Genomic DNA, 18,515 nt, shown 5'->3' on the forward strand with positions numbered 1-18,515 from the left:
TAGGACTCCAATTAGAAACTTAAGGTTCATTTAGTACACACACATCTGGTACTGATTTAAAATGACTTTCCTTTTTCATCTAAGGACAGAAAATGACCTAAGTAGCCTTTTTACCCAGTTTGAACCAGCATTCTGTCTGAAAGCCGGAGTCGACCATTTAGCATGCTGAACCCTCTTCCCTGGGGGCTGTTTTTCTCCCCTTTGCAGTAAAAATGTGTGCAAAGGGCAAAGATGTACATAAATGAGCTATAAAAATGGGATGTACAGAAGCATAGTACTGACTAAGGAGAAAACAGTGTTTGTGATCGAAAGAGAGGAACTAGCAAAGCCACTGAAAATATCCCTGTGTTACGGCTACAGCACTGAGGAGAATGGATCCCAACGTACTAGTGCTACAGCTGCTTTCCATTCACAGGCTTTTTAATCTGAACAGTTTTAGAAAACATTTATAGTGAAAAATTAAGGAAAATCCACAGTCCCTGCTTCTGATCATGTGTAATTATTGTACCCAATTCAGAATTTGAGAAGAAACCATGACAAAGTCCACCATGACCACTAAAGTCCCTTTAATTTCTAGACTCCTCTGTGTAGATAGGTTTGGACAAACAAAACACAGACACACACCAGCACTGTTTGCAAATGGCGCTTGTACATTCAGAAATTCATGGGAACAGTTATAGCGTCTGACCCAAAATGCAAATATCTTCATATAGTGAAATGAGAGTGGAAGTACACTGGTATATGTTTTAATCTAATAAACTGCAATATTCTCACAGTAAGAGCATCAGACTGTGGTACATTTTAAGTATAACTCTCCCCTACCTTCAGTAAGGCATCCACTACCATCTAGTTCATAATAACGGTTCCTTTTTTGTCATTCAAATCATATTTTCTCATACAACATTTTCCTAGCTTCTTCACAGTTTGAAAAACATACGTGGTTCTTGCACAAACCCTTTCAAGCTACAGCCTAATATGTCAGGTTATCAAAGTTCTTTTGCAAAGGCTTGGACATACATATACTGCCTTTAGGTCATTACTGAACTGACTTTCAATACCTTTATTTATTCTGTGGTCAGTCTTCAGGAATAAATAAGAATTCTATGCATTTCAGAAAAAGCTGGCTCGGGTCATACGAACAAAGAAGATTCCATTTTGGCATGAAAACATGAGGTTATTCTTCTTTCTCAATAGCTGCATTATGTTCTACTTTCTGATTCATTTATATTTACTATTTAAATAGTAAAAGGAGTTCCAATTCAGGAAACATAATTTGGAAACATAATTCTATTTAAATTCCAGAATAAGCATTAGCTTCCAAAACATAAAAGCCAGAAGCTTTATGATAATTGAATCCTTTTCAGCAAGTATAATTCATCAATAAAGTATTCCTCTAATGATGTTATTGTTTCTTTATTTAACTATTTTTGAATTTCTGAAGCTTCCTCAATGCCAAATTCCAAATGCTGCATTAATAATTTGTATTTTTAGAGTCCAATTTTCCTACTAGAGACATAGGTTTTGTAACAGTTTCTAATGCTCTGGATATGAAAAATTAGGCCTTTAAAATACAGACTATCTAGTCAGTTAAGATGTCTTGTAATCACTACTTTGTACTATTAGATCCCTAATGGAATAAAGAATGAGTTTAAATCTATTCTAGAAAATAGGATTGCCATTTTTTTCACATAGGGACTATCTTTTATTCTTTTTGTACAGCACTAGATTAGAAAGGGCCTGTGCCTGGAGTTTTGACAATGTGCTTAATAGATGATAATGAATAGGCAAAATGAGTCAAAGAACAACAAAGATATGCTAACCCAGACTCTTGGAATAACTGGCTTAAAAATCTAGTTGCAGCTATTTTTTTATGGATGCGTCATGTGGATTCCAGAACACATCATTCTGCTGTGTTCCAACTTAAATTAAGGACACTAGAGATAAGGAAAATAAATTTTGTTCTGCTGTTCCACTGTAGGACTTAATTAAGTTATTGCTTCCACTCATGAACAGGAAATCCAAGGTAAACCTGAAATTTTAGGGTTTTCTTAAACCCTTTTCTTAAACAGAATTCTATGGAAAGACTTCCATTTTCTGCTGGTACTACTAAAATGACAGGTTCACAGGAAATGTGCATTTTATAGTCTTTTAGGTTTATCTCCATCACGTGGTCTTGGACTATTATTCATGAAGTTAAGTTTTCTACTTTGTAAGCCAAGCAAATACTATGGAAGGAGAAACTGCACCGCTGCAACAGCCACAAATTAAGGGTCATTATGAAAAATGGTGGAGAAAACCAAGCACAAGATCTCTCTAGAGAGATGGAAGATTAACTAGATTAAAAAACTCTTGAGAAGTTCAGGTCACTGCCTTTCACCATTTCAGGAAAATTTGGATCCACAATCCCACAGGCATGCAACACAGGTCCGAGATACAGATCTAACTACTTGGAGCACTCTTGAGATATGTGTTTGGGTATGCAGATTTCAAAACGGAGAGTGATTCTGTGCAGGTACACAGAACAAGGAGGAATGGCATCAAAACCTCTAGCTTGTGAACTTAACTAAACACATAGTCAGTATTTTTCCTGAGTCAAAGTGAACACACATCATCATGGTCCCAAAAAGTAATGTCTGACTACAAGAGAACTCTGTACTGGGAAATTCTAAACAACTTGTCAGATCAAGGATGTAACCTTGGCCTTTGCTGAACATATTAAAAAAGGCAGAAGGAAGAAACAACACAACAAAATGACCCTAATGTGCCAGGCCAAGTGAATTTTCTGATCCCTCTATTCAGAAAGTTACCTTTCCTCCAGCTATATCTTCCAAATGCTGACCTTATTCAATGGTGGATAGATATTAGACAGAATAAGCTTTTTTCTTTTTTTTTTTTAAGTTAGTCAATGAGTGACAAATCTTGATTCTTATTACACTTTTATCTTTAACAGGGATCTAGATGTACCTACAGCATCCAGTTATTAGCACAGAAAATATTTTTTCTTTTTTTTTTTCAAGTCCCAATGATTTTACCTACTGAAAAATCATAGCAATATTTTCTTTTTCATCCTTAGCCTTATTAACTATAGTTGTGTAATAATAACATACTCAATATGAACGGATGAGATGCAGTTTTGTGCCAGTACTTTTCCTCTCTCTATGCTGACATTAACCCTCATCCAGGTCTCCTGCAGCCAATATAACTCCTGCTTAGCATATCCTTTCCCTCCATATCTGCTTCTTTCTTAAAGTTCCCATTTCTTTACCTACCCAATCTGCCATTCTGTTGGCAGTTAGTAAAAATGCAACCAATAACAACAAAAAAGCAATGGTGTGATACAGCAAAGATGAATGGTATCTGCCAACCATCACAATATGAATTTGATGAGCTTCCAGAGTTGCCCACTTCTACATAGCATCCAGCTGACTTGGAAGGATTTCTGCACAGGTTCAGACCCAGCTCTGCCAACATCACTGCAGAACTAAGACCTTTCCATGGAAGATGGACGTAACTATGGGATGCGATGGCCACAGTCCACATGTACACTGGGGGATATCCTAGAACACTGCTGATTTGCCAGGGTCCTCTCTAGGTCTCTTTGGGTCAACACATCTGTAATTCTTTTCAGAAAAGCCAGGTGGGTCAGGAGAAGATGTGAGCCCAGCTCCCCTTCTGGCATTGTGGGGCAGGGAAACATCTGCAACTGGGAGCTCAGATATATGTCAGGTCCCTCTGCACAGATACAATTTTTTGGCAGCAAGGCTCTTCTACGCCACACTGTCATAGACAGGGCAATGCTGTCATAAAATCTTAGGCCCACTAATTTCAGCATAAAACAATCCTAATTATAGTCCTAATGCTTGGGACCTCTTTTAGTGGTTTCATACAGAAGAAATGAAACGATACTCTCCTTATCTCAGTCTCTAAATCATATTCCTGAGATGGCACATATTCAAGTTTCACCCTAGCAAACAAAAGAAGTTGCCTACAGTGCTTAGATGACCCTGATAATACTTTCCTGAAACAAAGCCTCTGAGCTACAGTACATTTTTTACCTGTTTTTGTTCTTCTCCTAAGCCGTCCCACATTGAAGCTACAATTTTAGAGACTTCACCAAAAGTGGCATTGGGGTTTTGGCCCTTGATGGCTGCTTGAGTGTCTCGAAAAAATAATGCATAGGCAGACACAGGCTTCTGTGGTTCATTTGGGTCCTTCTTCTTCTTCTTTTTGGGAGTTTTGGGTTTCTTTCCCATATCTGAAGCAGGCCTCTTCTCTCCACCATTGACCTGTAACACAGAATTAGAAAAGTACTATAAAAAAGGCCAATTTAATTCAGTCCATGCATCATTACAGCTTCTGTTATACACAGAGATTTTGGATTTTGCATGCAAAAAATGGAATTTTAGTTGTCATCTTTGATAATCCAGATGTTGATACAATCTGACTTAGTCACATGTAGAAATGTCATAACTATTCCTTTATATTTTGCTTTCATTGTTATAATCTCATTTATAGTTCATCTAGTCATCTTTTCACCTTTTCTAAGTTTTATTGCTAATGGCTATAACATGCATGTAATAAGTAAATTCGAATTAAATTAGTTTCATTATAGCCCAACCACCAGTACAACCACATGAACCACCTGCAGACAGCAGGAACGCTGTCATTTCTACCTCTTCCTTACCCTCACTCTTTCCCAGAACTACCCCAGACTAGTGTTCAAATTATTTTCTATTGCAACTAGTGGGAGGCCTCCCAGTGAATCTGAAGGGAATCTGATTGTGAACAAAATGATTCAAGTTATGGACACTCCCCTGCATACCTTCTAAATAAAATCCGAAGAAGCAAAGCTGTACTAGTACAGACAGTTTAGACTCTTCGGAGGATCAGTTCTGATCCATCTGGATTTAGTTGCACAGGTTTTTTTTTTCTCTGCTCATATAAAAGCAAATGGTTTGAGGAACGGAGGGAAAGAGTAGCATACGAAGAAAAGTGCACGTGCATTATTTGTGTGCCACCTGAAAAAAAACCTGCACATGAACACTTGTGCAGATTTGTTAAATGCAACTATGGTTTGCCACTAAATAGCTCAGAGACCCTGATCACCAAACCACCCTGCCTTCCTAGATGACTTAGAAGCACATAAAGGGACACTGTCCTGATTCTTGAATGGATTTGAGCTCCCTGACAAAGCAACTTCTCTTGATATGACCACTTAATTCTCTATACCAGTAGCAATGATGTGTGACCTTACCAGAGGGTTCAAAGGCTTTTTTCTCTTTTTGGCATGGCCAGAATACTGTGCATCATAAGAGTTTGAAGTATAAGAAGATCAAGTGCATAAAACATAGCTCTAGGCTAAGGATCTACTAGACATGACTTTTATCACATCCTTGTATTATTACTTTTTAATAATGCATATCAGGTGATGCAGGAGAACATAGGTGTTCAAATCAGTGGGACTACATGAGGAAAATGGCTGGAAATAACAATTTTGAGAAAAAAAAACTTTTTTATTTATTTTCTATATACACCACTGTGTGGTGTCCAACAGGGCCCAGGTGAACAGTGAACAACCTGGATCTCAGTAGCTTACTGAATACAGCAACAAAGTGATGACTACAATTTGAAAATGAAGTTGCTTGTCTTTTGAGCATTATGTTACGTAGATGCATCTTTAATATAAGGTTATTGGACATGCACCCTACTGAGAGCATTTTGGAAAATATGAAAAAACACAAGCAGTGTGCTACCTATCATTAAGTTACCCAACTTGTAGTCTCTTTCTATTATTTCATTCTACAGAGTACACAAAATCACCAGCTAAATGGTAATTAACTAGTTAATTTGGCAATATCAGTCTAAACTCTTCAGACAGTTCTGTGCAAACTCCATGAGCAAGAAGGCTTGACAACAATGTGTGTTATAGTTAAAATTTTACCTCTATTATTTGCTAAAGTTTTCCTCTTTTTAGAGTATTTTTGGACCAATAAGATTTAAAAGTTCTCTATATATTGGGATACCACATTGATTACACTACCCTGAAACTAGATGATATGCTGCAGAAACTTGCGCAAGAAGTTTTCTGGTAAGCAGAAACAGCTCTAAAAATCTTATTCTCCAACCTGAATGATCAAGAGACTTCAAAAACCCACTGTTAAAAAGAGAGTACTCACAGGGGAAATTCTGTTTGTCTTATATGAAAATAACGAAATAAAAAGAATACCAGAATTCCAGTACTAATAACCTTGCAAATGGCTGAGATGATGGCCTACCTTATGCTCCCATCAGTCTATTGGCTTCATAGACTCCACTTCTAACCACCAAAGCAGAGACAGATGGGAAATAAAATAAAAACCATATATATTCTGCTAGGCATAGACTTATGCCTCAAAATCCCTGGAGGTGTAGTTAGCTCATGGTAATCCACCTCCTGTCATGGCTTATTGCTTAATTATGGTGATGTATTTAACTTATTTATCACAAGAAAGCAATAATCTTTCACTTTAAAAAAGTGTACATTAACCATGTTGCACACATAATAGATCACAAGAATATCTAGTGTAGGATTTAAAACTATCAAGTAAGGCACATCGTTGATATCTAAGTGTCCCTTGAGAAGCTGGAAAATGTCTATAAGCATATTTAAAATAAACTGCAATAGTACCAAAGCCTTTAATGGAGCTAGGAGAGCTGTTTTATGCACACTATCTTGCAGTAATCGCTGTAGTTTAAAATAGATTTTAATCAAGCACCATCTGCATAATAGGCTGAACAGACAACACAGAATTCTACTTATAACTCTTATCATATAAAGTAAATATTGTAAAACCTCTACCACATAAAGAGAATATGCTGCAGCAGTTCCTTAGTAATCGTGTTTCTGTTAGTTAATTCTTGCTTCTTGCAGTCCTCTCACTATCTTCCCTCTAAAATACATTATTTGAAATTCTCTCATAAGTGATATTCAAATAAGCACAGAAGAAAACTCTGTTATCCATCTGTGAAAAAAATACATATTTGCAAACCAGTAACGCTTCCAGCAGCTCACAATTATGCTTGGCAATAACCAAATATATGCTTAAGGATCCAACAGTATGAACAAGAATTCCAGTGTTGAGGTGGTCAGAATAAAGCATGTGTTAAGTGGCCACTTTGTTTAGAATGTTTTTATAGTTACTTACAGCTCTCCCTTTTTTCTTCTAACCATGGTCGCACATATTAGATTTGGAAGAATTAAGGAGGCTTAGGGATGTATACCACTTGCAGAATCAATATCCTTGGTCTGAGACAACATTTCATATTTCCATGGACCTAGCAGCATTCTCACGGTATATACATAGACTTATAACTGTGCTACTGTTGTCACTGATCTTATGGTCAAGCAACCTCAGCTGTCTTGCTTTTAAGAGCAACAGCGTGTAGGCCAACTGAGCCCTCTCTAATGCAGCTCCTTTCCCTTTTTTGAGCAAGGGAACATATGATATCTAGACTCTAAAAGGCCTATATGAAAGAACCTTTATGCGAACGAGTATTGCCAAAAAATATTTAGCAGCTGCTGCCATTAGTTCTGTGTATGTTGGATAAAGCTTACAACAATTTGAGTATTTACCATAGAAAGAACATCCAAGAAGCTCAGTACACGAACAATTACATCAGTTTGTAAACTTTCCTTATTATTGGCATTTGGAATAGGTACATTAAGCTGAAATGGTCATTTCCTCCATGCATGGAAATCAGTGGTTCACTAGGGGGACAATTATCCTTCTAGCCCAAATATATATAAAGTACATATTTATTCATACCTTCTGTCATCCTCATTCTGTAAGCTCATGCAAACATGAGCACGACATGATACGATTTCTGTATTTTTTTCTCTAGACAGAAATAGGTATAGTTGTTAGGGATTCCTCTACCAACTCTGCTGTGAAAGGACCAGTGGATTCTCTTTCACACTCAAGGCTGAGTGCTCAGCTGGTACAAACTAAGGGAAGGTCATCTGACACCGAGGGGATTTTCCATTTGAAAATGTACTTTGTCTTTTTGATCAATGTTGGTACACAGGCAAACATCTTCTCCTGCTGGTTAAATAGGGAGAAAGTCACTGTTGCTATTAAGGATATGGTGAATTCAGTTGTTTTTTTACACAGTCCTGATGGCAGGAACACCTTACTGACTTCATGATGCTGCTCAAATGTGGCGAGCTCCAGCAGCTCCTATGTAACTGCAATATGTTCAGTTCTACTGAAGGACTGAATAACTAGCTCTGGCCCTGATCTATTAATTAATATCACATATCTACATGACAGTTTGTAAAAAAGAGAAAATTCTGAATTTAGCAAAGTTATATTCAGGTTCTCATAAGAGACAGAACAATCACTCTATCTCTTGCTGTCCCCATCCAATGCCTTCTTTCACAGGGAGGAAGATTTTTGGACTGAGAAGCCTCCAAAGTAGCTCTGGGAAAATCTAATACTGTTGTGGCTGGGGAAAAGGATCTCCATGGAAAGCTGGTTTATTATAAGTACCAATATCCATTCATTGGCAGCTTCCAGGAAAAGCAGCGTGACAGAAAGATACACAGTGGAGGGGTTTAAATCATAAAGTACAATACACTAGCTTCTTACGGTGATCATCCAAACACTCTTGTCTTTTATGGAGGGAACTACACCATAAACATTGCATCGGCATGCCAGCCATGCCAGCCCACTGCCTGTCTCCGAGGGTGGCCAATTTCAGGCATTTTCAGGAAGACCTAGGAAATCCCACGGAAGATAGGTATGGCATAATCTGTCCCCATTAAGCTTGCATTTTGATTCCTACTCGTTGGAGGCTAATGTAAGCATTCTTTTCTTACTAACTGAGATGAATCTCCTTTAAAACACTTTTTTTTTTTTTAGCAGAGAAATTATAATTATCAATGAATTTTAAGACAATGTATCAACTTCAGCATACTGAAGTAGTTTTCTTAATTTTGTGTTATGTATTGTGCCTTTTCCCATTTTTTTTTCTGCTTAGACTGAGCATGAGAGAATTTTATAGAGAGTTTTTCAAAATAATATGGCTTGTTAAAAAGTTGAATGCTATATAAACTGTCTTCCACAAAGAAGGGACTAAGTTTTACTTGGTCTGCAGTGCTTAGTATTGAAAACATTAGCTTCAGTTAAGTACCGTCTGCATGAAACCACACCCCTAAACTTTTGGTAGTACAAAGTGTTGCAGTGGAAAAAGTACCTGAAAAATATGGGTTAAATAACTGAAATATTTGATAGAAGGAGAAAGCATATCTTAATTATTTGAGCGGATGTTTTCTCCAGAAGTGTAGAGCATCTTGCACACTCCCATGAATATATGTAAAAATATTAGCAAAGCAACAGGAGTAACAAATAAATTATTCTGAAAAAGTAAAGGCTGCCTGGAATTATTTTTACATAGCTGTATTCTAAAGTCTCCCTCAGTAAGGAAGTGCTCATTTAAAATGTATGAATTATTCAGTAATTTTTAAAACCTAAAGTTTTTGAAATCAGAGGAAAGTCATGAAACAAAACTTTTGAATCAGAATTTATTCAAAATGTAATAAAACATATGTCTCCAATTACATGATTATTTTATAGCTTGAGGCATGAAAAACAATATAATTTGAAAATAAATCAGACTTACATTTCTTGACTGGATTACACCTCCTCAGTGACTCACATTGTTTTCTTCACATTCCTCACAAGTCTGCAACATTTCCCCACAAGATATGGCCGTGGTACAAGATATTCACTATACCACAGGACTGCTATAACAGGACTGCTATTTCATAGTGACCATAAAATAGAGCTAAAGAGGTTCTCAATTTCAATACGCTCTATTCCTGATTTATGGGATGACTTTGTGCTAAGTCCCAATATTTCTGTGTCTCAGCTTGTGTATTTTGGGGAAAATTTTCAGGATTTGTGGAGGTTTGGGAAGATTTGCATGCAAAACCTGCTATATAAGTTGACATTTATTATTTAAACAAATGTCTTATTTATTATTTAAATTACTATTATTTCTTCATGCCTGTACTGACACTAAAATGAAGCTTAAATATGTCATGGTGGAGTGTCAGCACCTCTCAAATATAAATGCATAATGGGTCTTCAAGATTTTCAAGGTAACATTTTTAAAGTTTGTAGAGGATCTTTCTGTTCTGGTTGCTATGATGTTCTGTTTACTCATCCTGTGACCAAGTAGCAAAGACTAGTATATTGTACAGACTGTTCATACTTTTTATAGCAGTAACTTGATCTTTAACTAGGAACAAACATCCCTTCTATGCAAGTGAGAAAAGTCAACCTTTATATTAAAGTCCTAAATGAATAGCTGTCCTTTTAGTGTTTTACAGGATTCCAGTTTGCTCTCACGAACAAGAATTATGTCAAACACTCAAGCTGCCTGAAGAATTGACTGGAAAATCTAAGTTCTGTATTCATAACCCTTTATTCACTTCAGTCAACCACCAATAATGTATGAAGTATCACCTTAATAACTGTGGCTGTACGATTCATTTAGCAGATCCTAAAAATATCCACCATTTATATAGCAATCCTAGCATCTAAGCCTACCTTAGAGCTATCTTCTCCTTCATCTTCATGGACTGAACTGGATGGTGAAGGGGTTGCAGATTTGCTTCCAGGTGGAGAGGGCGAGTTGTGAGGAACACTGTTTCCACCCATATTCAAACCAAGCTGTGCACTGAGCTGGGACTGGTTAATAGTAGTCAGCTGCCCGTGCTGCATCATTCCTGGCTGCCTAATATCTGCAGGTTGAACCCTTGGCCTCATGGTTGCCATCTGAGGATGGGAACTATACTGGGCTCCTTCTGTATTCCGTAAATCTTGCATCTACAAGAGGAAAAAAACTGTATTAAGTATATCACTAATAAAGTGTTCTGTTCCTTTAGACCTCTGTTGGCCTGATTTGCTATATAAGGCTTGAAAGAAATGGCAAGTACTTAAATAAACATGTAAATACTGGAAATAAACAGAGTAAGAATATGATTGACATTTGCATAACACTGACTTATAAACTATTCAGGCTCCAGCCTCAGCCTGTGGGAATAGCAAAAAAAAAAGCAATGAAAGCTTGTTTCTTTACAGGGGAACAAAAGGGCACTGCTTTCTGTAACTGCGTGTAGAGTATTTCAGAAATGCTAACAAACAGGGACAGGTTTGCACTCTGAAGTTTAGAACCAGATCAGAACATGAATACCCTCGAAATTCAAGATGATTTCCAGATCCTACTTTTCTTCTTAGGATTTTTCTGTGTATGAGATGTGAATTTGGGAGCTGCAGCTTTCACAGTTTGAATATCTAGTATTAGGCCCAAATCTATTTTTCCTGGTGCTGCACAATGAGATACTGGAATTTTCAGGATTCAGATGACTGACAAGATGGATGCATTGATAGACTGATTAAATGATTTCTGAGTTGATTTGCTGCTAAGACATATATGAACAGAAAGCTCAGAAGTCGCGGGATTGACAAATGAATCCATTCTGCTATGTGGGTCACTGCTTCTTAGCATTAACGAGACATACTATTTTAATGCAAGCAACAAATTCAGTCTCTGCAAGGATAAGAATTAAAAGCACTGGAGGATGAAACTCCTTTCTTGTTCAGAGGTCAAATGTACTCTACACACACACTGCAGCAGATTGCCTGTAACGTCTTTTCAGCATCCTCATACGGAAACATGACAAATAGCAAAGAGTATCAGGGAGAAGCTCAGATTTAAGCTAAGGTGTTCTGTGGGTGATTTAAAATTGAAGTGTCAATTCAGAGCTGAAATAAAATAGATACAGTTGTCTTTCCGTGCATCAGACAAACATGGCGTACGTATTGAGTGGAATCTGACAGGAATTGTGTATGTTCCATTATGATAAGGACATGTGTTAATAGTTCAGTTTATTAACACAACCACATTTATTCTACTGACAGTCTTTGTTAGACATGCCATCTGAATTGTCTAAAGATCACTCAGATTTAAAAAAAAAACTTTTAATAGCTCGTGACCTATCTCTCTCTCACACAAACACTCTCATATATCACAGCAATCTGTAAGATACCTTTCAATCAGTAACACACAGAAAAAGAAAAGATAAACTTGTAACTTTACCTTTATTCTTATTATTGATAGTGTAGAAATTTTCCAATTTTAGGGAGATACTTTATGAGCTTGGGGATTGATTTTTGTAAAGCTGACTGGTTGGCAGTAAATCAAACTAATACTACCATTAGTTATGGCATACTTACCACTTTACATGTATGTGTGTCTCTGAAAAGTATTTGAAATGGCTTCTGACAACATGACATCATAATTATACCTGTATTTATATTGCTTTAGAAATTAATAGCTTTTGGTAAAAAAGGGTTATCGATACAAACATGTTCAAATTCATTTAATGACTACTAAAGCACCAGAGGAGAGGAGCAGAGACAGCTCAGTGTATGAAATCAATTGAAGGCTGAAATTTGAATCCTGGCAGATATTTATATTTTTAAAGATTGCTACTGACTTCTTGTCCCCTTCCCTGCAGTACCAGCTCCCCTCCTTGCCAAACATATTTGCCTTGAAAGCTATCATTATCTCTGCCTCTAGCTGACAGCCCCTACCAGAACAGCTGTGCCCGTGAAGCTGTAACCGCGGCTCGACCGTTTCGCTCCCAATCCAGCTGTTGGGCTGAGGAGCAGTTGAGGAATGGCGAGCTGGAGCGTGGGCTGCCCTGGGCCCTCTCGGCCAGTGTGGCTCACCAGCTGCTGCGTGGGGCGAGCGGGCAGGGGATGGAAACCCACACGGTCCCTCAGATGCTGAGGAGAGGGAGGCAAAACCCTCTCAAAAGCCCTGCCTTCACCCATCTGCATGGGTGTGTGCACCTGGGGCACCCACCATGCTGCAGGGGCTGAGCGCACGCTGCCCTGCTTGCAAATGCCTTGGGTTTCCACAGATCAGGGCTGGGAGGAAACCCTCTCATGAAAGGCTGGAAAGGCAAGACCACTTTTAAATAAGAATGCATACCCTAATGATTTTATGAACTCTGGAAAGCAAATAAGCACTACTTGCAAATCCAAACAACTCTGTTAGTATTTTGAATGAATTTGCAAAGTTTCTACCTCAGTGAAAGCAGGGCAAAGGTTGTAATTTTAATTACTTCTTCCCAAGTAAAATATAATACACTTGTTATTCTTCAGACAATCTCTCCTTTACTAAAATCTCTTTATGTGAGCTTCAAATATTATCAGATAGATACTGCAGAATGTTCTGTGTTTGTCATCTTTAAACAATATCTATTTTTAAACAATCTGTATTCACTTTTAGTTCCAGCACTGAACATACACTGTGTTTTCAGATAATGTGACACCAACTGGTTGGTACTGGATGTATTACCATACAAAACACATGTGTGTGTGTTTATATGTATTTGCAAGAAAACCCTTCACTAGTGAAATTCTGAGGACTGCAAATGAGGTGGTCCAGTAGAAAAAAAAAAAGTATTTTTCTTTTTTGTAGGGATTCAGCTTGTTGTCTGAATTTTTCAATCAGATGAAAGCCAGGCCACCTTTACAAAACCAGTAAGCAGCTTGGAGATGGCTTGTTTAAGAGCACGTGTTCCCTAGATTCTAAGCCAGAAAGCCTCACCTTAGGGACCTGCCTGCAGAGAAAGGGGTGACCTAGGAACACGCCAGCGTAGACCACTGCAGAGAGCTGTGGCCTTCAGCAAGGAGGATCCACATGGCTCTGCATCTGGAGATGAGATTTCTGTCTTGCCTCCACCATACATCACAGAGCCTGCCTTCCCCAATGCTATCCCTTCCTAGTGAAAAAGTGAGACTGTCTAAGAAAATGGAAACTGCTCATTCCTTGAATAAGAACGGGCAGCTAACCACATAACTGTGAAAAGTTATGAGATTATACTGTGGAAAGCCTGTGACGATGAATTTTCAGGTTTCTAAAGGATCATCAAACCAAGAACTGTCCCATCTTCCCTGCTAGGTTTGAGAACAATCCCAGCCATGAAAACCACACGCTTGGGTCACTGCAGCGGCATGACTGTAAACCCCTGTTTCAAACGCCGTGATGACTTTGACTTTGCAAGAACAGTGGCACTAACCAGACACATTCTCTGTCAGCACTGCATGCAGAGTATGACCAACTTCTTATAAACTACTTCAAAATCAGAAGCTTCCTATTCCTTGATCTTCCAGATGGAGTTTTACAAAACCTGCCAATGTGTAGCTGTGCTGGTGCCATATTCAGTATGCCGAAGCAATATTGCAAACACACTCTTGCTGAATACAAATCCTGCTGGCTGGCAGAATGCCAACTGGAAGAACAAAGTTAAAGAGTTTGAGTGTTACAGAGGATAAGGACAGTCTTAAATTGACGCCTTCCATGGTCTCTCTGATGAGGTAATAATGATAATATCTGGCACTTTAATATCATTCTCCATCTGTCAGTTCCGGGATGTTTCACAACTTGTGTTATATTCATATTTAGAACATGCCTGGTTTTATTTTGGTTTTACTAACGGGGAAGCTATGATACATTTCTCTTCATGGCTATTTTTTTTTCTTTTTCTGTTTGCATTTCACTTATAAGCAGAAACTGAGCATCCATCCATATAAGTGTTTGACTGCAAGTTAAAACACATACTAAAAGATGCTAATTCTCAGGTGTGTAGCGATAACCCTTCTAAGAGGCACACGTTTAGTGAAAAAACAGAACAGGATTGTCTGCCTGAAAACAAGCTCCTCCTGCCCGGCTCAAAGCTTCTAAGGTGGTAAGAATAAAGCGAAATTGCTTTAAACATCAGACTATCATTCTCCCCATCAACTTAAAGCAAAAATAAAGCAATGCATGCGATGCAGAATAGAGTGATATCATCCCTGCACAGAAACATTTTACTGCAGGACAATGTAAGTACAGTATCCTAATCACAGAATCACAGAAAATAGTGCTAGAAGGGACCTCAAAAGGTTATTTAGTCCAACATTTTATCTCACAGCAGGATTAGCTATACCTAAATCATTTCTGACAGATGTTTGTCTAACCTCTTCATAACCTCCCTAGGCAATTCTTGTGCTTAACTATCCTTACAGTGGAAAGGGCTTTTTTTCCGTAATGTCTCACCTAAATCTCCTTTGTTGTAATTTAAACCTACTACTTTTTGCTCTACTCCCAGTGGACATGAGGAATGTTTTTCTCCTTCTTTACAGAAAAGTTGTACACACTAGGAGGCTATTATGAATTTCCTTTCAGTTTTTTCTTCTTTAGACTAAACAACTAAATCTGAAGATTGAAAGACTTTTTTTCATATGCTGTGTTTTCTACAACTCTGATCATTCTTCCTGCTGTACTTTGGACTATGTCCAACAACCTTCATCTTTCTTGAAATACTGTGCCCCAAAGTCTACAAAATACAGATATTCTTATCTGACACAGCATTCAGATATAATCCTTTATCTCTCACAGGATAGAGTAAACAGCATTAAAACATCCCTAATTATCTGTCTTTTTGATACAAGCTGGTGAACCCATGCAAGATGCAGAAAGAGTCAAATTGCAGGACTCTTAACTAATACCCCACAAGGTGGCTTTAGGGAAGCAAGCATTTTTTTTTTCGGAGAAGCATTAGGCAGACAGTTTCAAAAGGAAAGTGCTGTTAGAAAAATAATTCCCACATTATTTTTCTTGTTATAGTTAAGAACTGTGATGCAACATCTCTCTCAAAAGCCATAAAAGTCCAAATTGCCCCCCTCTATTTACATTCATTTATAATAAAGGTTATCCTTAAATGAAAGAAGAAAGACAAGTTGCCTTAACCAACTGAAGTAAACACAACAGGTCTAAGTATATGGAAGAAAAACTAGAGATTATAAGCTGGAGATGAAAACATCAAAATATAAGGAGAAATACACAGTACTTACTCACTGAAGCATATGGAGATCACGTATTTCAGTACCTTGGGCAAACTCACATCAAGGCACAACAGATATTACTTCCATTACCACCACCACTTAGTTTTCTACTAGCTGGGAGCTCTTATGAACTTTTCTGATGGACACTGTGGAAGCAGTTGACAGTTCTTTGCTTCTTGTCTACATGGTCAAGGTAAGTCAGAGACCAACAATTTTTCATACTGTATGAAGCTATGTTTCAATCAATTAATTCAAATAAAGATTTTGGGAGAAAATCCCAAGGGATGTTAAGTGTTATCTATGAAAATACCCATAGTGTGCTTCCTTCTTTACTGTTGTCACCCATCTTAGTCACCATGTAGGCATCACAGACCTTCTGTGGTAGGCTGAAGGAGTTTTTATTTTAATCATATCCTCATTTATATCCCTGGGACAATTTGTGCCAGTACCTGTGCCATATTAAATCTGAATGTTTGTCTGTTGCCAGGTAATGCTACATTAAGTTGTAGCACTAACCCAAATAGTACCAACCTTCTGAAAAGTCATGAGATTTGCCTAGAAATTTTACTGGTTTTATTTTAGATGTTTTAATTGTCTTCTACCATAAGGCAATGCACATCTGCAAGATGTTTTCCAGTGACACAGAGATGCTCATTAAAAAAGATATTAAAAAAATGAATTCCTACATAATCACTTGACTCTCTAAGTCAAGGTTTCAAAAGAGAAGAAAAGACAACATTAAGCTGTTTGTGAGAGCTGGCACACAGAAGGAATTTTGTTTAGGAGACCATATCCACCATTTATGGTGAAAACAAACAATTGCAAAAACAAACAAAGCCTCATAATTTTTTAATGATCCAAAATGCAAAAATACTCATCATACGATCAGAGCTAAGTTTAAACTTAAAAGAGGGTGTAAAAATACAGATATGTCCATTTTAGACACCTTTCACTCAGTTCATACTGATATCAAGCAATAATACCTCATGGTTATTAAATGCATGTTGGTGGTTAGGTTTTTAGATTAATAGTAACTGAATCAAAATCAAACCATGCAGGTTTGTGTGTTGTTTTCCATCATGGTGATGCTATTTAGTGAGATAACTTAAAACCTGAGATTAACTTGAGATAACCAAGAACCACTCAAAACACGGTAAAGGGAATAATGAATAACTCAAAGCACCACCTAACAGAGGAAGGGATGTGATCTCATTTTTATAATTATCTTTTGTATCAGCTAACTTCATAATCAAAGACTAAGTTTTAAAGTAAGGGGGTATTTTGGGAATAATTTAGTGTTGTACACAAGTGTATTTTATATACTATGCCCAGTGCAATTTCAGGATAAAAGGAAAGGACCATTCAAAATTTCTGTTGATTAGGAAAACAGTCTTAAAATTAAACAGGAGAAATCTCACATGTAAAAAGAACTCTAAACTAAAAAAAAAAACCCCAAAAACTCAAACCTATTAAATTAACTATTCTAATCTTTCCAAAATCAGTCTGTTAAAAATTAAACCACTTCACATTGTTTTATGTAGTACTGGTCCTGTAAGTGATCTTAAGCTCCTTTAAAACAATTATATACTCAAAATTTGACTGCAAAATTTTATAGCACAATCACATAATGACAAGAGTGAAGTAATACACAGTTTCTATATTTCTTGGTACACAGTTAATTTGGTGACTATTAACATTCTCTTCTACTTTATGTTTTAATATCCTTTGAGTCACACAGGGCCAAGGTCTCAAAACTAATCATAAAAAACTACTGACTGCTATTCACTCTAATATAATAACCCTTTATTTAAAACAACCTCCAATAAATTTCATTATAAGAAGTTATTAAAAGGGTTAAAAACCTATTAAATGTCAAAGAATTTGCCTGACTCAAACTTCTAATAAAGAAACAGAATAGGCTTTCTTTCTGAATTATTTAAATCTTTACTGACTGTGCACCGAACCATGAAATTAGAAAAGTGTTATTAGAAGTGTTCTCTGGTTTTTATAAAAGTTGTAGCATAGAATATATCAAACCACAGTCTTTAACTAGACTAGTTAAAGAAATAGGTTTTTAATCCTGAATACATGGTTTTCACTGATATAAAGGGTCATAATTAAAAGTCTGGCCTGGAAGCTGAAGATAATAAAATTATTATTACAGAGGCATACATGTTCATTTGGTATATTCTGGACGCATGTTTCCATTTTAATTTGCACAAATATCTTCAATTTTGTTTGATCTTGCAAAGTCCACTAATTTGGATCCTCTCAGCAAACAATTAAGCTTTTAATAGTGACTCATTTTAAAGAATTAATGGTGAATAATTTGTGTTATCTTTTTCTCTTTTTAAAGTGTCTAATGCTCAGCAGCAGGTATAGGTTGACAGCAGACAAATGGAATCTAGGAGGAACAAGTCAAATATTCTAGCACGCATCTCCTGATAACAATATTATCCCTTCACTGCTTTTTTTTTTTTTTGCAAATAACAACAGAACCATTATCTATTTCACCAGTTATTTGCATAAAGAAAACATTCATGCATTTCACATTCATTTTAGTGATGCTAA

General features: G+C 37.0%; 1 protein-coding gene across 2 annotated transcripts in view; it reads right to left on the reverse strand.

The window, feature by feature from the left end:
• Positions 1-18,515, reverse strand: part of TOX (thymocyte selection associated high mobility group box) — a 223,882-nt gene that overhangs the window by 36,830 nt on the left and 168,537 nt on the right. For both annotated transcript variants that reach the window (XM_086742366.1, XM_086742367.1), the window contains exons 4-5: positions 10,593-10,871; positions 4,056-4,286 (exon numbers count right to left, since the gene is read on the reverse strand). In XM_086742366.1, coding sequence (XP_086598492.1) covers positions 4,056-4,286; positions 10,593-10,871 — 510 coding nt within the window. The remainder of the gene's footprint in view (positions 1-4,055; positions 4,287-10,592; positions 10,872-18,515) is intronic.

Source organism: Chlamydotis macqueenii, chromosome 2 (genome assembly GCF_036417535.1).
Source record: "Chlamydotis macqueenii isolate bChlMac1 chromosome 2, bChlMac1.mat, whole genome shotgun sequence".
Taxonomy (NCBI): domain Eukaryota; kingdom Metazoa; phylum Chordata; class Aves; order Otidiformes; family Otididae; genus Chlamydotis; species Chlamydotis macqueenii.